The sequence below is a fragment of the Gambusia affinis genome, linkage group LG12 (genome assembly GCF_019740435.1).
Source record: "Gambusia affinis linkage group LG12, SWU_Gaff_1.0, whole genome shotgun sequence".
Taxonomy (NCBI): Eukaryota; Metazoa; Chordata; class Actinopteri; order Cyprinodontiformes; family Poeciliidae; genus Gambusia; species Gambusia affinis.
The window spans coordinates 13,039,861-13,062,191 of NC_057879.1; the positions used below are offsets into that span (position 1 = coordinate 13,039,861).

Below are 22,331 nucleotides of genomic sequence, written 5' to 3' on the forward strand. Positions count from 1 at the left end.
GTAAGCAATGAGAAAATCTGGTTGAGAAGTCAAAAGAGAATAGACATCTAGTGGTGTCTAATTGTAGTTCAAAGGTTGCTTGAATTATTTAAACAGGTTGCTTGAACTAAAAGAGGCTTAAATGTTGTAGATATTGTTTGAGTCTAAACAAAAGCAAGTGCTGGTCAACTTTATAAACCTTTTAAAAAGGACATCCATGGATGTCTAATGTTTTCTGGGATAGGCCTCAGAAGACTGCTGTGTCTTTCGCTGTTTAGTGAATCAGATACTGCTCACAGAATGAAAGTGAAGTCTCGTTGTCACCATGTCACATGAGTACCGTATATATCTTTCAAAGAACTCACACAGTATCTTTTCATTGTCTTCCGCTGTAATATTAAAAATGTACGTGGATGATGTAAAGTGGAGAGGAGTGCAAGATGAATTTATAGACAATTACTACTCATCTAGGTTGCTGTTGTTCATAGCTGACATTTTATGCCACTGTTATTTAGTTGTGAAAAACAAACAGTGACACTCACACACACATAACTTTTCTAGATGTTTTGTTGACTACTGGAACTCTGTACATTTCAAACAGTAAAAACAAGACAACTACTGCCTTTCTAGGGGGAAACATGTAGGAGCTAAGGAGTTCCAAATACTGGGACTCCGGTGGAACAAACATCTTAGGCAGGATCTACCATAGCAACCAGCAATACGGTGTGACAACTCCAGAGTAGAGATCACAGTAAAGTAATCTGTCAGGACTATTGCACTTCCTGGACAGAATAAAATTTACACCCTTAACACAAACAAAAACACCCATACATAAAATAAATTGGCATGCGGGTCTCTGGGAACTACTGAAGGCTACTTATAGAGACAGATATGCAAGATAATTTGGAAACCTTCAAAGAAAACAACCTATATATATGCACATCAATTAAATGTACAACACAACTGTTCAGTCTCAGATGCAAATGCACGCACACATACGCACAAATCACCACAAGTAATACACACCACACCTGTGTACAATCAGACACCAGATGCCTCATTGCACTGGCAGGTGTCAGGTTGTCCTTGCAGACAGACAAGCGTGAAGGATGCAGAAATAAACTCGCATTCATTCTGTTTTACTCTACCTTTTATCATCTTACATTTGCATTCACACATCATCATCATTCATAATAGTCAAGCGGAAGTGTATATATGCAGGCAGAATTTAAGAGATTCTGTCTGTTTTTTGTTTGCTATACGGAACTAAAATCCAGAGAGTCTCAAAATATATGTTTTCCCCTAAATTTATGCCTGCAATGTCCATGTTTTACTGCATACATGTTAGTTTGGTTAATAACATCAATAAAGATGCTTGTAGTATTATCAATGTCAACTGCATTCACCATGTACATTTCCTAGAGAGTTTTATATGAATAAATCTTCAAAATCCTCATCTAAATTACTTAGTAACTAAGAACTCAACTTAGTTACTAAAATGTTCTGTTACTAAGAACTAAGCAGAGTTCTTAGTAACAGTATTTATTCAAATTGGTCATGTTTCTGCCTAAGATTTTACTTTAAAAATCAAAGTGTGCAATAATGATTTTGGCAGTCAAATGAAATTCAACAGAAAAATACTTTCTTTTATTGTGCAAATAATAAAAGTAATTTAGTAATTATAGTATAAGAGTCAGTGATGTAGCAGGAAACAGAGGTAGTAAAAGTATCTTATAACTACTGCTTGTCATACTTAAGAACATAGTTGAGGGGTGGTGGGAACACATTCAGGATCTCCACGATCCAGACAACATTTTTGGTGTGCAGGAGAAAAACTTGGGAAAAGGCAAGCCCATCTAAAGGTCTAAAAATACTAAAACTGTTAGAAGAACACCTGGTTGCAAGGCACCATCAGGAGAGAAGATTTGTCTCAAGATACTGAAAGCGCTGGATATATATTATAGCGGGTCCTTGGGTAGAATTGGTGAAACTGACATGGGGCTTTGTTTGCTCAGTCCACTTGGGCTTTTTAAATCTGGAGAAGGTTTACAAGTTACAAATTATTATTCAAATTAATGTACTTTTCAGCAGAGCCTGTGGAAACATATGAAAATATTATGGTTTTGTTGACATGCGTCAAAGTAGTTTGCAATCACTTTTGAAGCAGGAATAATAAATTCACCCATCTTGAGTTTGAGGTCATTGTTCTTAATCAGAAACTGGTGGATTGCTTGCTGCTGGGTTGGGGGTCAATCACTTCCTCACCGACTCTGTTCATGTGTTAGGGCTTTTGGATGTCTTGCTTACAAATTCACAAGTGAAGGTAGCATGGAGAGGGAGAGGTACAGACAGATTGGAGTCTCATCTGCAGAAATGCGAGTGCTACTCTGATTTATTATGATGAATAAATATATCAGCCAAAATGCCAACCTCTCTATTTACTGCTCAACCTATATTCTGACTCACGAGTGCTAATGAGATTTGGAATATGTCAGAAAGAAGCGATCTCAGATAAAAGTAGCTAAATTGATCTCCTTCATACAGAAGACAACTGATGGAAGAATGTCTTCTGGTGATACTTGCTTAGTGACAAGCATAGTGAGCCACACACAAAACTCAGTGCAGAAATTAGAATGCCCCACTCTGTGTTGCTCCATGTGATTAGTCTCCCTTGAATAAAACTACTTTAGGTGATGCTTGCCATCCTTACTTCAAAGTGATTTTAGATATCTGTGAGGGTAAGAAGAAAAAAAACATTGTGCTGTGGTGCTATAAATGTTTCATTTTATGTGGGTGAGTAAAATACTTTGATGTAACCTCTTCCTCACTTACTCATTGCAGTTTTATGTTTATGCAATATGCATAGAATAACCTGTCACATGTTTCTTTCTTTTCACTGTTCTTAGCTAGTTTGCTGTGGGGTCAAACCCTTCCCAGTCCCCCTGTTCCAGGTTCAGCTCTAATTAATTAGTTATCAATAATAGAGAATGTCTTTGATGCTTTGGTCAATAGGATTGACCTTTAGTGAGGCGATTTGTCTTGAATGTGTCTCTCTTTTTATGCATAATGCCTGTATTTAGAGTCAGCCTGGACATCGTCAATATTCAAATGGGTTGATTGCCACAATCATTCATGGCCTAACAAAATATAAAGTGGTAATGTACAGTCACTATCTAAACCTGTTTAGTTTAAACCAAATGCATCTTCCTAACTTCCTTTGCAATATGGGGGGCCATCTTTCCGTCTCATCTCACCTATTTATAATTGACTTCTCTCTGTGCAGTTGTTTTGAAATGAGACCAAAGGAATAATACTAATCTCAATACAACTTACTGCAGTTTTCAATACCATTAGTATCTCCCTTTATTTACTCATTATTGTGCAAAAATGCCAGTTTATCTATTAGAAGAGAGCCACAGCCATGAGAGAGATCCAAATCAGTCTCTCAAGCTATGCAGATAAACTATATGCTCATCAACTTCTCAATGCTGCCCTCAGAATTATTTAAGCTTGACTAAGTGCTCTAGTGAAGCAGATGAAAAAGAAAGTTTGCCCTAGCTCCTAAAGCCAAGATCAAAAATATTTCTTGAAAATCGATAAACATTTGGTCGTTGCAAAAAAAACTAACAGCAAAATCAATCCCAGGGTCAAGGGAAAATAATGGTGCACAGGGGTTTCATGCACATAATAAACTTCAGGTTATGTGCATTGAATTTGCAGTTTTCAATAGAGACCTTTATGAATCTGGAAAGCATGTTTTAGGATCCCTAAGATGCCATTTATTGCCATGTAACCTGCAAAAGTCCATAAAAATTTCTTTAGATGGTTGAATGTTGGTTCTATGTCTGGTTCTGTTGTTAATGCTTTCATTTGTATCAGAGCACTGAGTCATTCACATTCCTCCTGCTTCTGCTGTTTAACTTCTGTGCAGTCAGACAAAGTTCTGAATTGTGTGGATCATTTTCACCAATTTCCATGGGTAGTCGCTCACACCACAAGCCTCTGTTTTATGGCCAGCTGCTACACCAGAGATTCTTGGTTTTGGTGTGCTGGGGAAGCTCAGTCATAAAGGACCCAAAGATACTGATTTAAAAGGAAATGATGATGATTGCTAATGGGAGCTATGTTCCTCCTATGAACATCACCATGGGAGCCTTTCAAGTTAATATAGTCTAAAAAAGTGCAATAAAAGCCAGAGGCCAGGTCAGCCATGGAAGAAATAGAATTCCATGATAAGACAAGCAGTATCAGGGTTTAAACAGCATGACAGGAGACAGATATGACCAGGAAATAAATATTAAAAAAATCTAAATGAATGTGGTGATTTGGTAATTAGAAGTTAGCTTTAAAATTTAAGTCAAATTTATTTCTACTTTAATAGTTTTAAAGTTGTGTTACCCTAAATTTTTTCCCTCAAATTTAAACAATGGACCAAAATTTAACAACTATGTAATATGTTTAATAGCTTCTAATGAATAAGAACACAGTCTTTTAATGTGACTAGAAATGCAATGAATTCTCACCACATCTATTTGCATACCAGGCCATCTTCCTGTAAGTTCAAAGAAATTGCAGATCCTCTTGTTCCCTCTTCCACAACATAGCTCTTCCCGGAGGAACTTTCTCTGAGCCCAGAGAGCTCTACATAAAAAAATAGGGGAAATGGCAGCCCCACTAGTAATATCCGCACCTGGGACTCAGCCACTGCATCTGCTGGTCAGCCAGCTTCTATGCACGCAGTCTCAAGAGGGAACCTTGGTGGGGGAAGATCCAGGGTTAGCAGAGTTATAAGTAACCAAACAGGGATTTCAAGCACCAAATCCATATTGTATGTTCCTAAACCTCTTCTCTCACGGTAGATTGAGTCATTGATTTATACACTGAAATTTTGTTTTCTAATTTTTATCCTTTTCTGTCTCTTTTAGCTCTACCTTCATTTCATAATTGATTATTTTGATGTGACGTCAAGTCAAAAAGCTACATGGTATTAGTTCTGCATTGTTTGCGCTGTCTGATGATTTTATCTCCACCTCATCTATGGCTGTGACACTGGGTACTTCCAACCTAATCTCCTCTTTCTGTTTTAACTTTTCTAAAACCAAAGGCAGATGTGTTCTTGTTTTTGCCAGGCTGTTCCGAACTTGTGATTATTTTGTGATAGAGGTGTAAGTTGAACCAAGTCGTTCCATGAATTGGTCAATAACTGTGTCAGCCTTTAGGGATTTGTGTGCTTTACACACTCAATGGTGAACATTGATATCGACATCAAAATGAAATAAATACTGTGGCTTGCAAAAGTATTCACCTCTTGAAACTTATCTCACTTTGTATCGCTACAACCATAAACTTTGTTGTTTTTTATTATGGATTTAAAGTGATAGATCATCACAAAATAAATTTTCCTCTGGGATTAACAAAATATATTGATTTATTTGAAAGAGCAAAGTGGAAGAAATATAATTTGCATTACCAATAAATAAATAAATAAACACTTAAAAATTAAAGCCTACCCATGTCTTAAGTCTTTTGTAGCTGCTAACAGTTTTTTTCCTTGATAGTCCTGTGTTTAGCTTCTTTCATCCTTCCATCAAATCTCCTTACTGTGGGGATTCAAAGTAATCCTCATAGCATGAGTTTGTCACCAGATGTTTCACCTCAGTGAAATGCATGTTTAGTTTTCTGTTAAACATGGTGTTTTGCATATGAGCCATAAAAGTTCAGTTTTGGTCTCATCTGAGCAGAAGTATGTGTTCTCCGTGTTTGGTTCCTCCCTTTTGTGTCTTTAAACTACAAACATGAAGCATTTCTTTCAACAAGTTTTTTTTTTTTTTTTACACTTTTTCAAAAGGCCAGACTTGTGGCTGACATGTGACCAAGAGCTCTCATCAAATTCTCCCACATGAGTGCTTTATCTCTGGAGCTCCTCCTGAATTACCTTGGGCCTCTTGGCAGCTTCTGTTTAGCAAACCTCTGAGGCCTTCATAGAACAGCTGTATTTATACTGAAATCAAAAATGTATTGTAAAATCAACTTTACAATACATTTGCTTGCACAGATATTGTTTTGGGGCTTCTGAGTAAAGCTGAATCCCTGAATTCACGCCATAGTGGAAAAAAACAAAACAAGAAAAAACATATTATTTTCCTTTGACTTCATTATGCTTTATTTAGTGTTATGTACCTTACAACAATACAAGTTGTTTAGCAACATTTCTGGCTGTAAAATGTCAAAATATGGAATAAATACTTTGTATCAAATACATTGCTAATTTGTCTTCAGACAGTATTAAGTATAAATGTATCTGAATTCATGTGTGTATTATTGAGGGGTTGAAACAGAAACTAATTAATTACCAGAAAGCATATATTTTCCTTGGTTGCTCTTCAGATGTTCCATCTTCCATTAATATGTGCAATTTTTGCTTCTCAATTTTGTCATAGGCAGATTGTCCTGGCAGGTGTTGCTAGTTATCAAAGGAGAATTGTATTTTCAAGGTTGACTGATTCATATAATGCAGAGCATAAATCTTAAGCTCAGTCCCCTGTTTACCTCCTTTCCTCTTACGTAATGTATAACCAGCTTTGCCATCTACATACTTGTTCAAAAGACTTCTTAAACCCCACACAAGTCCTAGTATTGACATAAAACTTACAAAACGTATATACAGATAAGTAAATGTATCTTGGGTAGGACAGCATTTTAGTTTTCTGAAATATTTAATTGGATTGTTATCTCTGGTTGTTGTCATCCTGCTTATCAGTAGCATTTTGGCATATGCATCACAGCCCTATTTTTTTTTTTTTCTTTTTTAAAAAAACACCATCTGGAGGAAGTCTATCGAAGGGAGCATATGTCTGAATAACTAAAAGCAGGATTTGTGCAAATGCAATGCCTGGGGAAAATACAGGTTAATCCAACATTTCTGTAAAGTATGCTTAATTCCAAAACATTCACAGCAAGAATACTATTTTCTTGTTCAAAATTTTGATAATATGTCTTTCTATTCAAGTTTTGCATATTTAACAGACATTGTGATTCTGGGGCTTTTGTAGAGCATTCTGTAGCTGCTGCAGAATCACCACAAGCATTTTATCTGCCATTGTGCTCTGTAGTTATGAAGCATATGGAGCATTTGGGGTTATAGGTCAGGTTAGAAACTGAACAAACACATCAGATATCCACAAAAGAGACATTTTTTACTGCAAATTTTCACATAAAAAAAATAAAAAATACTTGGGCCCCCAAAAACTTTGTTTCCATGTGAAAAAAACTTTTCTCGTTTAGAAAAAAAACGTTCCCCTTTCCCCATGTTATTTGTATATTGCCTGGGATCTCTGGGAAATTCTGTCTGTCTGTCAAACTTGCCGAAGAAAACTGGAGAAAAAAATAAAATAAAATAACTATTAGAACCCCAGACCATACTGTTGGCCCTATCAGAAAAGGCAGAAAAAAGTCTTGATCTGTCAAGATTTGAAGCATCCCTTTTCCTAATAGAAAGATAATGGTCTAAAGTATAAAGAAACGTATTTTGGAGATTAATGTGTTTATGAGCTAATGAATAGCCCCTTTGGAAGCAGCTTCCTAAATGGTCCCACGGCTAATGTGGCTAATAAGCCTCGGTCACGCCAGAAAATGTAATACAAAAGAGGCAGTCATAGCCCCAGAGAAGAGGGATAATATGGTTCATTAAAGATACGCTGATTTATCCCCTTTGTACATGATTGTTGCAATGGCAGTTTGTACATGACCAGACCTTGTTTAACTGGCACAGAAAGTAGACCAGCATGTCCCTTGGCAAGAGGAGTAGGATCACAGCCAAGATCAAACATGCAATTCAGTAATTCAGTGAGAGTGCACTTTCTTCAAGAAAAAAAAAAGACAGTAGACCATATTCATAGAGATTTGTTATTGGAACTCTTGAGTTTAATTATAATTATATCTGTTTTCTCAAACTTGTTCTGCATTTTCTGTGAGTTGAATGTCTTATTCACTCTATGGCAGAGTAAGCTACTGCTGGCCTTCTTGACAAATCTAGAAATTATTCAACTTTTCTCTAAGGAAATCTGCAATGTTTCCAAACTGTAAACTGCTGGATCCAAGACATAAGCTGGATTTAGTTATTGTAGATATCATGCCTGGAAGCTGCAGTATAGATTTGTCTTACACAGAGGAGAACACATTCAGGTTACGCGTGTGGAGACATTACATTTCACAAGGAACAGTTCCACCTTTTCTGAGTGATGGGTGATAAATTGAGTCTGTTCTCTGCTGATTAGAGCTGTTCATTAACTTCTAATGAAGTCATCTGTTTAATACAACAGAGGATGGTTAATCCTCCTTATAACCTGGACCTCTACCACAGCCAGAATCCCCAGAGTATGTATCTTAGAACCTAACCAAGGAACAGAAAATTTTTGCTGACATGATTTCTAATATTAACAGCTGACAGCTACTTACTTTGTACATCCAAAATATTTTAGTTTGAAACACTAGTAACCAATTGTGCCTAACAAAAACATGAAACAGTGTTGCTTTTTGACTGAAACCCTTTCACAGAGATCATTGCATGCTTTATAAAAACAGACCCTCATCCTCCAGGTCCACTAGTCTTAAGTCTTTAAGATGCTGTTCATTTTTCCGGATCCCATCTGGACACAAACTATGCTGTCCAGGCTTCAAGACCCAGAGAAGAAAGGCCACTTTTGTCCAGAAGTCGTCACTCTTAAATTGAGTGAAATTCATATCCAGTAAATGGCCATAATAGCCATTGGTTTACCAGGTTTCAACATATATAGAGTACCTATTATGAGTACTGCACTGGATCCACGTGCTTCATATTGTGCCTCAAAAAAGAACAAACATGTGGAAATGTGGGTTTCTTTTAACTGACTTTATGTTGTAGCGATTTTAGAAATATTTTCCAAATTTTGTAAAACTGAATTTATAAGCTGGGGTTCCATTACACTTTAGCAGTATCCCAGGCTGATCTCTCTAAGGCCACTTCACACTAATGCAGCAATCCCTTCGTTATAGTACAATGCATAGTGTGTATCTCACCTGGAAAAGTGTACGCAAATGTCAGTAGGTAACTTTTTTTTAATCCATCTTTCAGAAATTAAATAAAAGAAAAATAGCTACATTCCAATGCAAAGAAAAGTTGATACTGAAGAAAAACAAAACATTTTTATCAGACTTATAACTTTACACTTGGATTTCAGGGGCTTATTTAGGATTAACTGTAACAACAGTCAAATTGATCGACATCAGAGGAAGGTTTAGTTGTTCATATGAAAACATCTTTTTTGCTATTGTATCCATAGATGTACCTATCTATGGATACAATAGATCTATGGATAAATACATCTATGGATGGATACAAAAGAATTGTATCCATTTTTTGCATGGATACAATAAGTACAAGCAAACTGTGAATATACTATAACCAAGGCATTTAGTTTTAATTGCAGATCTCTTGATGTTAACAACTTGATCTCAGGGTTTCCTGAGTGTCCACGCGGTATGAAATCTTTAGGAGACTGAGTGAATATTCTCAAAGTTTGCACATGACCTCACATCTTCTTCACTATAAGCATGTTTGTGTCGGTGCTCAGAGAGGTATCTGGGCTGACTTTTTCCAGAGTAAAGTATTGATTGGTTATATAATATGAGGAAAAGAAGTTTGAAAAAAGTCAAGTATGATAGAGACAATTTAAATATTAACTACACATAGATTCTGGATATAATGTGGAATATAAAAATTGGATAATTCTTGTTGGTATGTGGTCGTAGAATTGGCATACACCCAGGTTAATGTGTGACTTACAGTTTTGTTCGTCACCATCTCCTGAGCTTTGGCAACCATCTTCATCATCACAGTCTGCGGTGCTTCCTTGTTCTTCCCCAATGCCTAGTTCATCCCAGGCCTCAATTTCATTAAGATTTGGGAATTTCTCCTGGGTTTCCTATGGGAACAGATAATAGAGCATTAGCTTACACTAGAGTGCCATTTTGAGACTATAAAGAAAAACATAGAAGAGATACATTTTCCTAAAAACTGAAAAAAGTTTCAACACTCTTCATAGAGTGAGTGAGTAAATAGTTTGTTATGATATGATGATTCAAATACTTAATCGATATTGTGCAACTATTTAAAAGAACAAACCTAATGTTTTTAAATTAATTGCAATATGAACATCAATATAAAGCAGGCATAATTAACAAGGACGAAATAAATTTTTTAAGCAGATTAAAATAGTGAAATGGTTTAGAAAATCCAATAAACTGAGTGTGAAGAGACAAGACAGGCTAAACTTAATTTTCTTATAGTGAGGGCAAGAGTAATAAGAAAGTGAACAACAGGGAAGAGACACAGTAAAATGGGTGTTGTCAACCTCATTAACAACCTCAAATCATACAATAAAATAATATTTTGAAATTAGAACTTGTATTATACTTTATGTTTAGCACGGTGCATGTCAGAAAGGAAAGAATAATGCTTTGTTAGTTTTCTTGTGAAACATTTCAAGATGAAACATGACCTACTCTGCCTCAACGTATCAAGTCTTGTAAATGTTGGCTAGAGCTCAAAATATCCTGGGGTAGATCAACATGGGTGGTGCACAATAGCAAAAGGCCCTAGGTGGTAGGATTATGTGTTTCATTTAATTCCAAGCATGTTTCTAAAAAGTGTTTTTTCTGCATGCATCATATTTGTGTTTTTTGTCATATTATTCCGTATTTTATAAGGGGTTTTACCTGAGGGATACGGGCAAAAATATAATGAATCCAACCTATCGGATGTATGAAATCACAAAACACCTTTTTTGATACTATGTTGTACTCATCTCTGTTCATATGCACTGTTATTGGTGCATAGTAATAACAGAGATTCAAACAGAAGATATCATGTCGATAGATGAATGTAATGAATGTAAAGAGTAATTAGTGTTGAGGGATGACAAATATCTTTGACTTATGCACCTGCTCTAATGGTGACCTGTTATATTCCCTACAACAAAACCTTTCAGGGGACTATACAGTGGTTCACACTAAAGTAGTCTTTAGGAAGTTATGCAAAGTACAATTGTGGAACAAGATCAGCAGGTATAATGCATGTACAGTATTTGATCAAAACCAAGAGACCAAGACATAAAATGAAGTAAAAAACTATGAAATTAAAGGAGAACCTGTTACCAGCTTGACTTTTAAAAATGTACATTTTAATTTTCTTCATTATTAGACTGATTATTGCATTTTTCAATAGTAATAAAGTACAAAACTGCAAATTACTGTGTCACAAAGATAGGTTTCTGACATTGTATCTCAATGCAATGTGCTATAGTGTAACTGTACAGCTATGGCATAAGCTCAGTGTTGCTGAATTAATTATACTGATGTGATATAGGGCCTTAAAAACAATGTAGTAAGACAGATCCTTTACACCTAAAACAAATGAAAAGGATTCCCGGGCGGACATCTCAGTTTTCAGCTTTGCAACAGTCACATGAAATGATGTATAGTTTTATAGTTTTATTTGTTCTGGTCTTGTTTAAGGGTTGGTATCCTGAGCATATGTTGACTCTTTAGAAATTGTAAACTGATATTCTGTGATCAAAATGAAATAACAAAGAGAGGTATCATAGCCTGTTATGAACAGCAGACCTTGTGTGTATGTTTCTAATGTTAGACAGCCAATTTAAGTTTAAATAAAAGGCATGGGAAAATGTAACAAAGCCAACCAAAATATTTGAATGCCCAGATAAATTATATGTAATGAGAAAACATCCCCCATAAGATAGATGAAAAACATCTTAATCTGATCCAGAGAATAATGATGGTGAAATTTATGACCTGTCTTGACTTGTCATAAAGACACTAGTTATATCTAAATCAACTTTAAAAATTTCTTTAAAAAATTACAATATGTTTAACACTTATTTCCATTTTCATACAAATTTAGAAAATAATTTACATACTCAGTACCACATTAACATGAGAAAGCATTATTTTAATAGCTAACAAAAAAATTGCTCCCTGTTTGCCTGTCAAATTAGGACTGTCCAACAAATAATACAATGTTTGACATGAAGGTAAATTATAACAAAAGCAAACAAAAAAAAACATCAAAGTGGATTGATTGGAAAGAGAAAAGGTTATACTGTGACTATGCTGTTTGACAGGTGCTTCCAGTTATGTAAGATGATATGCATCCAGGAGAAAAGTGTTTGAAAAAAGGAATTCCAATCTTTCATTACACTGACATCTCAGGAGAGTTGGGATATTTTCAAAAGACTTGATGAAATAGTTTGCTAGTCCTGCTTATAACGTGGAAACTAATTCTCTCCTCTTTCTTCTTAGAAACATTCTTTAGTCAGAGGATGATAGGGTTTTAGAGCTTCCTAGGATAAATTGCTGCAAGCATCCACAAAAAAGCTTGTACTGGAAAGAAAAATCAGTCTCCTTCAGAATATGCACTGCTTATCACATATTTTAAGACCAGTCGAAAAATGGAAAGAATTCAAATTTTGCACTTTTGAAACTAAAGAAGATTCTAAGTTATAGCTTCACAATATAGAAAGAAATGTGAGGGAGCAATTTATTGCAAACCATTAAATTGAAATAGGCTGTTCATCATCTGACCAAAAGTTTAAGATCACATCGTTCAAAAGACAAAATCTTTGCAAAAATGTGGACTCAGTGTTATTTTCTCTCAGGTATCCACAATGTCACGACCCATTTCTGGAAATAGCAAGGAAGCGTTCTGTCTTTGAACACAGTTGAATTGTTGAGTTGTGCAATCAGGGCCTCCTGCAGTGTGCCATTGGTGCTGAAGTTGGATGCAGTAGACAGTCATTATCAACTTCTTAAAAGATCCTAAGGGTTATGGAAAGGTCAAGTGGCAGGCCGCAAAAAATGTCACTGGCCATGAGTCGGAAGATCCAATTTGCTCTCTGTATTAAGCTTGTCACTGGTGCCAATTGCAATGGCATAAAAATCAGACAACATCTGCAAGAGAAGAGTTTTAAGAACAAAAAACTTTCTCTTCAAAGGCCTCAAGACCTTCAGTGACATAACATTGCCCATTTAGAGTTTGCACGAGAGTACCAAACATATCTATCTATCTATCTATCTATCTATCTATCTATCTATCTATCTATCTATCTATCTATCTATCTATCTATCTATCTATCTATCTATCTATCTATCTATCTATCTATCTATCTATCTATCTATCTATCTATCTATCTATCTATCTATCTATCTATCTATCTATCTATCTATCTATATCTATATATATGGATATATATAGATATAGATAGCTATAGATATATAAATTACTGATTCATTAAAGTTTAGTGCAAGATAAATCTAAGAAAATAGAAATGTCCCAAAATCAGACCATAAAAAATACTCTAAATAAAACTAGAGATGAGCATTCTTGAAATGCATAACCAAATTTAAAACAATAGCAGATCAACACACTCCTTCTCGACATGCTAGCACAAGCTGATTGTGTTACTAACTGCTAGTGACACCTTATTGGCTGTGACCTTATATAACACTCGTGACTCATTCACAGCAATGAACTATTTTGTTAAGACTGTCACACCCTGCACTTTTCAGACACTCGCTGAAGCATATTACATGTGTGTGTAATGTATGTGTATAATAATATTCTTAGACTTATGGTCGGTGAATGATAGACAGCAGCTGGAGCAGTAGTTGCATTTTTTTCTGAGCATGTTTCAACAACTGCTTTGATGAGAAAAATTGTGAGAAATATGAGACTGCCTCTGCATTGCTGGGAACATGAAATATTTCAGGTATCAAACTGAGTTTCACTTGTCCTCCAAGAGAAACTATTTAAATGGTTTAAAAAGCGGCTCTGACAAGGTACCACTTGGGGTCATTTGCCAGGAATGCCCATTATAATGGTAATAATCAGCCCACATGCTGGATTAATGAGAGCAACCTTCACAATGCATGTAATCTCAATATCTCAGTTGCCACCAAAAGAAAAAAAGTAACCTACTTTTCTACTGCCAATAAACTGAATCTATTAGTTCTTTAAAACAAATTTTCTCTTTGGAGATTAATTTAAACAATAGAAGCAACAAAGGCCTAAAACCCCTCACAATAATTATGAAAACATGTATTTTATTCCAGCACAGATTCAAAAATGTTGAATTTCTTAAACCACTTTCTGATAAATTAACTTAAAAATTATATAACTATTTGGGTGCACATTTTAACTTTCATCTCCAAATTACAGACCTACTTTTAGATCTAGGCAACAAATCTTGTCATGTTAATATGTGTTGTAATAACTAAACCTGCAAGATTGATATGCACATAGTTGTAGTTCTTGCAGGAATGGTGTCCTGGGAAAGCTGTTCCTTCTGTCACATTCCAGCCAATTAAAATGCAAACAATTACCTGATAGGTAATATTGTCTGTCAGTATCTCATCCATCCAAGCAACAGGCGTAATTCGTGCATGTGAAATTTCGAGCTCGTACATGTAGATGTGCACATGCCAGGAGAGTATGTGCACAGGTAAAAATAGGAAGGTTGATTAATCTGTGTTGTAATATTAGCCCGTTAATATTTTCAGATTAATTGGAGGCGCTAGCGCATTATCATTGACAGCCCATGCTTCAAGATGTGAAACAATGCGGTTGGTTGTGAATTTACCTTAACTTAGATATTTTCTCAAAGCTGCCAACATTTCCAAATGTTGTATGTTTCATAGCGACTAAGACTGCTATAGGAATGAGGAATTTTACTGTAACATGTATAGGTATCCTAGTGTCTGTTGGAGTTTGATAAGAATCAATCTCCCTTTCAGCACTTTAATGAAATTTTCCCAAGGTACGTATAAAGTAATGTTCTGTGGGAAATGGTTTCTCAATGAAAACATGTGAGTCTGAAACAACTAAAACTGCAAACATACTAAGTGGCAAAGGGGCAAAATGACCAGCAACCTCCAAAGTCTAGATCTCTATCAAAGCAAGGCGGGTGAGCAGCTGATATGATGGCATTGGAAAATATTTGTTTTAAAGCTCGCAGCTTTGGTTATTTTTATGCAAAGCCATTGTTTTTCTCTTCAGTGTTTTTGCTAAATTGGTAATTGTTTAGCACACTCAGCTTCCCTTGAGTTAATGGTGAACATTATTGCTTTAGGGTTTACACAACTAACGTTTTAATTAAAGGTACCCGCTGCTGATTCTGAATGTTTGTCACTAAGCAACAGCTTTTGTTGTTGCTGGCATGAGATGTTGGCAAAGAGATGACAATTGGTATTGTGAATTTTAAAATAGCTTGTGATAATTTAGGGCCAGTTCAACTCAAAATAATCAAATTCTTGACAAGCGAATTAGATTTTCATAACTATGTGCCACCTCCACTAGCAAGTTTTAGGTTTTGTATGTGTCAAGAATTACTTTTTTTTACTAATTCATTCATTTTTTTAAGAATTCTTTGACGCTTTATTTGACAGCGTGTCAACATGGAAGTGAGTGTGAGAGAGGGGGAGGATATGCGGCAAAGGTCAACAGGCCGGCACTCAAACCTGTGGTCACTGCGTAGAGGCCTCAGTTCTCTATGGGTCCTCTAGACGGCCTCAGGGTACCCCTGCATCACTGCAGACTTCCTTTTTTTAATGATGAGTTGGTAACCCAAAAATGAGGCAAAAAAGTCACATCTGGTGGGATATTTAGAAGCTTTGCATTAAATTACAGCTGTAAAAAAATGTTATGATCAAATTACAGTCTGGCTTCATAAAGTTTGGTTGCCAGGCGAAAACACAGGACTGTGTAGCCAGACCTGTTACTGTATTGTTGCCACAGCAGCAGCAAAAAAGAAGCAGAGCTCCTGTGAAGACCAAGTTCATCATCTTCTTCAAGTGGAAAGAATTTGTCCCTCCCTGTGACATGCTGCCAGCTAACTACAGGCTCTTTCTTCATCCCTGAGCTCCAGTAATGCTTTACAGCTCAAACCCCCTTAGACTAAGACATGAAAATCCATTCAATGTTGAAGTCAGAAAATATATTATTGTTTTTGCTAAATAGCACTGGAATTAGAACAGAAACACAATGATGTATATTTAATTGCTAAGATGATTGATCCCAAAGGAAGCTTCTCCAGTGTGGTTTGTCACTGAGCTGTTTGTTAAATAGGACAGCAAAGCGGTAGTCAGTCTGATCAATCACCCAACATATTTCTCTCAATTTCAATTTTATGCTCTGTATTTAGAAGAAAATCTTTAAAGCGGTGCTCCGATTTTTCAGTTATCCCAACTGCCGCTATTTTTTTTAAAAATAATACTGTCTGGGTTTGTACTTGTTGATATTAATCTGTGAGTCTGTGTCACATTCTATTTAGAAAAGAAATGGTTTTACACATTCACAAATGTTCTGACCTCATGAGAACGAAATGAGCATTCTTAAAGGATCCACACCCATAAACAGCTGGACGTAACGCTATTAATCAAGCGTGCATTACACAACATTTACTGTCCACTTTAGCAGTATTTACAGGCAGAGAAGATAGTGAAATAAAGAAGATAGTCAGGGGAGATAAACATGGGTGGATTCCGATCTGACTTAGTAAATAGATCCTTTTATAGAACAATGTAACATTAGGTTTGACATTTGTGAGCATGTGTTTTTTTTCTGATAGGATGTCATTTCTAGATTTTAGTTTCATGAAACTTTTTGCAGTGGTGTTTTTCTGCATTCACCACATAAAGCTGTCAAGCACGTCACATGACTGTGAGAAACTGACACTTACTGTCTGTCTTTTTATGTTTAAAACTGCACTCAAGCACTTATTTGTGCATATGCAAAATAATTATATCGATAAATTTGAGGTAAAAGTATGTGATATCTCAGCAGGAGATTTCTTGTTTATATAACAAACTTAGAGAGCACAGCAAGAAAACATCTCTTCTTGCTTTTCTTCCTCTGTCCTTTCAAGTGTTTTCAATGACATAGTTCAGTTCAGAGCATTTTATAAGCTTTATGTTGTATTACAGAACTTGGAATTACATTTCAAGGATACAGCATTGAAACTCAGTCATTCGAGCAGCTACAATAGGCTGAGGGAACAAACTGTGCACTGAAACTTTACAACTTAAGAAAAAAATCCTAGATAAACGGGCCTTGAAAGTAAACACAACCTGTGAAAACATGTTACCATCATTCAACTTGCAAACCTGCCTAACCCATCTGTCATGGAATGAGAGGTGGGGTACACGCTGTATAGATGTCAGACCATTACTGGGCCAAAAACAAGACAAATGGGACCAATGATCATACAAAACCACAAAAGAACAAGCAGAAAATACAACCCTTGTGTTCAGGTACAACAAATTTGCAGTCTATCGTGTACAGTTATTTTTTTCTCCCACTCAAGGAGGAAGAAATCTTTGTGTAATGACTAATGAGGGGTTTCAAAATAAAATAAACTGTTACAGGAGATTAAAGTGTTCTTTTTTAATGTCATTTTTCCCTGCAGTTATGTTTTTGTCAGTTTTGATATTGTTTAGTCAGGCTTGCATTTCAGTTAATCCTATAATTACTCCTCAGAAATGACCAAAACTCAAATAAGGCAAGAGAATTATTGCTAAAATAACAGAGCTTCCAGCAATTGCTGGCATGGTCCACATAAATACTACATTGTTTGTGCTTAATCGAGAAAGATGCCGTAATTAATCAAACTCCTACTATGCCATCTGTTTTATGCATTGACCAGACTCTTTACTAAGTACACCTATTCATTTACTTGCTCAAATGCTGAATCAGTCCATTCCATCTCTATTCATAAGAGCACTTTAAAACAGCTACAGCTGACACAATTTGTTGTACACATAAAAAAGAAAACTCCTTAAAGCACCATTATTGTCCCAACAATGCAGGACAATAACAATGTGGGAAATGTTGCCTATTATGATAAGTCTTTATTTCACCTGAATGTTCAGATGATGAAAAGAAAATTTGGCATAAGTCATGTGAAATTGTAGTTCATTCTACCTTGCCTCAATATTTCAGGCTCTGTTGATGGTGAAATGATATGGAGGATATTTTATTGGCACAATTTGAGTCTGTCCTGTTCTGTAGAAACTCTGAAGGGAGCAAAATATCAGAGGTCAGGGTATCTACTGACCTCTGGGGTATCTATCTATCCCCAGCATCTTCTGGGGCCTTGCCACCCCTGTTGCCACTCCTGTTGCCACCCCAGCTGGCGAAAATGAATTCTATTAATAGCTATGGCAAATCGGACAATAAGTTTCATGAATTTCTTGTTTTCCGACAACAGTGAATGCAACACATTGTAACCTGACACCTACTGCTAAGTAGCGGTATGAAGGACAGAGCGCGAGGCAGCAGCATTTATATATATGGATAGATGTATATTACTGGACTGGACATTAGGTGACTTATCGTGCGCCACACACCCGCCATTGCTGTCCATTAAGTCAGAAATATCGGTGGTCAGGAAAATACCACATTCACCCATAGAATCTGAAAAAAGGACACAATATTTAGCGGTTAATTCAACCCTCTGACAGCCATAGATAACACAGTTCAAGGGTTTCACATTTAACAGATGAGAAAAAAGTTTTAATTTAGAGAAAATATTGAAAAGGCTAGCAACAGTTAGGCTAGCAACACCCTAACTGTTGCTAGCTTGCAATTGATTTTGATAACTTTTAACATGTGCTGCGCAGTTCGGTGTGTTTTAGTTCCGTTAGCACTAAAAGAGGACAACCTAATCAACCACCGCTGTGTTCGTGGGAAAATATATTAATGATGACAATATAGACATCAAGCCTGAAAATATAATGTAACAGACTGAATGTTTTGTTTTGGTGTTTTTGTGTACTTTTTTGTGTGGGAAATACTTGTTTTTGGTATCGATTCTCCTGATATCTTTGAACGTAATCTCTGCTTTAACTACTCATTGAGCTGTAGTCTGTCGGTTGCCATAGCAACGGGTCCGCGTGTAATGCCGACACAGTGCGAGGAAAAGCAGAATAGAGGTGGTTTTGTCTAGTTTTGTTCTTCACCTGTTTATCAGCTTTATGGCACCTTTATTGCGAAACACTGCAGCTGCTGCAATTATTAAAAATGCCTATTGGAGACAAATTATTCAGAGAACATTGACCAGTCTTTCAACAATTTAAAACCATCCAATGTCCTTAAAGAATGAAGCAATGGAAGACACTCTGGAAATTACACCATAGTCTAAGATTTAGTTAAACTGTCAAATAACTACACTTGCAGTTCTAAAGTGAAACTCAGGACATGAGCTGAACAGTGACAGTAAAAAAAAAAAAAAGAAAAAAAAAAGAAGCTTGTCTTACATTATGAGAGTGTAATGGTATTAACTAATTCTGTTGAATGAGGATCTAATTCAGAACAAAATCCCTTTGATCTGTTATGTGGGAAATGTCAGAAGTAAGCCACAGTCCAACACAAACAGTACAAATCAACTTGTTTGATTTTAGTAAGTATTATCAACAGTAGTAGAAGTAGTATTTCGATAAGTATTTAATTATTATTTTTGATATTGGCAAACCTTACTATTATGTAAACATGTAACTGTACTTTTGCTTAAAACCTGCCTGGTTGCAACAGGCATGTTTGCTCCTATGCTCTTCTCTGAAAAAGCCATAAACCTCTGCAAAGCTCTGTCACTTGGTCTGGATTCAAGGTGCACTCTTCAACTCTCTAAATGTCAATGGGACACCTGCTCAACTCTGTATAGTTTCCATGACAACAAGGTACTTGACAGCTGCAATGCACAACAGGATGCTGAAGTTTAACAGAAGTGATCTTGAGCTGTCAGTGGCAGACAGGCAGATAGGTTGACAGGCAGACTGGGAGATATGAGTGATACAAGAACAGGGGAAAAAAAAAACATTCATGAAAAAGGAAAAAAAGACTGAGATTAAGGTAAGAGAATGACACCAGATAGAAAGAAGCATGATGATATCAGTTCAAATAGGAGCAATAGAGAGACTCAGTAACAGGGAGAAACAAAGAAAAATGAGAACACACAAGAGAAAGTTTCTTTGATGTATTAGAAGCATGAACAATCAAATAGACATAGGCAGGGTAGAATAAGGGAAAAGAAAGAGAGATCTACAGATATAGAGTGGGCAGTGACTGATACTATTTGTAGGCATCATTCCAAGGGCAACAAAAGGGCAGTCAGGCAAAGGGGAACAAAATCCTTGTCCGTTTGTCTCCTCAAATGGCCTCTAGGGAAGCTCTGAAATGGGCCTTTTCTTCTTGGTCCTTTTCAGCTCTAAGCCCCATCTACATGACAAACAGTGTCACTTTGAAGCTGCTTGTGTCATCTATGCCTATCTGTCACTCATTCCTGACCTTTTGCTCTCCCCTCTCATTTCTTTCCTTTTTTTCTACAGTAATTTCACTTTTTTGTCAGGGTTTCCTTTTCTCTCAAAAACCTTTTTATTTATGTTTGATTTTGGTCTGTTCCGGAAACAAGTCTGTCTAGTGACAGAGATAATTCAGTAGATTCAGTAGATCAGCATTTCCGTGTTACATGTATCTAAAAAGGATTTAAAACAAGGATAAATGGATTCCATAATTGTTTATTGCTAATGTTATGAGTAATGATACATAACTCTTGAAGCTGAAAGAGTCGTATTTATTCAGCAACATGAAGCTTAATTAGTAAAAGTATCTGTATTCTTCAGTGGCACCCCTAGGTCAATCCTTGTCTTACCACGATGAAACACACACATGCTTACTTTCGAGTATAAAGACAATTACCGTTGACAGATATCCGAGTGGTAAGACAACGGTTTCCTACCTGGTTGAAGTGCTCCAGCCTTTTCTTGAACTCAGCAATTGTAGGATCCATGCTGCGAACTTTGACCTCTGGGTTTTGCCTCTGGGCATGCAGACCATTTCTGACAATTGTGCCGATATAGCTGGGGGAGGAAATATAAAATCAGCAAGATTATTATAATTATTTACTTACTTTAAACTTCAATCAATGTTTTATTTATGAATGGATCAGTCAAAGTCATGCATGTTGTTAAAAAGAGGAAAACTGCACAAGCTTGGGCAAATTACTCCCCTTACTCTGGATTGCTCTGCAGTCCAGAATGGATTGGTGTTCTGCATGCATTTCCAACAATATGCTCTATGAATCCAGTACAGAAATAAGGCAAACAGTGGGAGCAAAACAATAGCAACAAACACATTGCTTTATGAACTACCTTCCCTATATGTTATTATAGAACACTTTATTTTTGTCTTTGCATGTCTTTGTAAAGTTGTCTGAGTTATTTTGGGATTTATATACTGATATAAATTATTAATTTGTGAACTTAAAAGGATCTTAGGGGATTGATAGGTACTGACACTAAATTAATTGATGCTTCCAGCAGCAGTGCTACAGTGATAAAGTGATTATGGATGGCTATAGTTGGTGTGTTTATACAGACATGTTTATAGGTATGACATGCATTTGTGCTTGTGCTTACTCATACGTCTATGTATTCATGCAAATTTAAATGGAGGAAATCATAAAAGTGCTGAACCTGAGAATTTGTGGCCTGTGATCTGAGCAATGTGTTGATGAGGTCTGCGCTCTATCAACTTGCTGAAATGGCACTTTACTGATCGGGCCAATAAAAATCACCCCTCTTAACCCTGTCAAGCTGCACATTAACTTTACATCCCATTGTTCTTTTTTTATTATTTATTCCTCAATGAATCGCTTGATTTACTTTAGTGTATTTGGAAAGCTGAATTCCAAGTCTCCCAAGGCACACACACACACACACACAGATAACCGTATCTCTGTTTTGACAACAGCTAAAGCTCTTATTGCTGCCAACTACAAATCTTTTCAGGATGGAAACAATCAATAGTCTTCCAACATCACTCCAACAATTAAAATAATAAAATGTAAAATCAGACATCTGTGGGTTTGGGAGTGTATGCGTGTCTGTCTCTAGGCTTGGCTTGCGATGACAGTACTGGAAATTATCACATCAGACTGGATATTAGAGAGAGAAAAAGACTTTTCATGGTGAGTCTGGCACAGTGTTAGGCTAACCACATTTCATTGGAGTAATATTTGATAGCACATGAGGGACATGACAAACGATGCAGCAGGATATCCCAGGATAATTACTTGATAGCAAATTTTGTGTGTTAAACAGTATAATCCAGCGGTTTATGGCACAGATCAGACTTCAGCAACAGCAATTAAATGCTTAAATCTTTACACACTTTGCCTTACTTTAACAAAACTACATTCTGCTCATTCTTCTCCTCGAGTCAAATGTTAAGTGTCAGCAAACATTGC

At 36.2% G+C, this 22,331-nt stretch overlaps 1 protein-coding gene across 2 annotated transcripts in view; it reads right to left on the bottom strand.

The window, feature by feature from the left end:
* LOC122840804 (glypican-5-like) overlaps window positions 1–22,331 on the bottom strand; it is a 93,520-nt gene that overhangs the window by 8,744 nt on the left and 62,445 nt on the right. For both annotated transcript variants that reach the window (XM_044133479.1, XM_044133480.1), the window contains 2 exons: window positions 20,823–20,943; window positions 9,803–9,941 (listed from right to left, as the gene is read on the bottom strand). In XM_044133479.1, coding sequence (XP_043989414.1) covers window positions 9,803–9,941; window positions 20,823–20,943 — 260 coding nt within the window. The remainder of the gene's footprint in view (window positions 1–9,802; window positions 9,942–20,822; window positions 20,944–22,331) is intronic.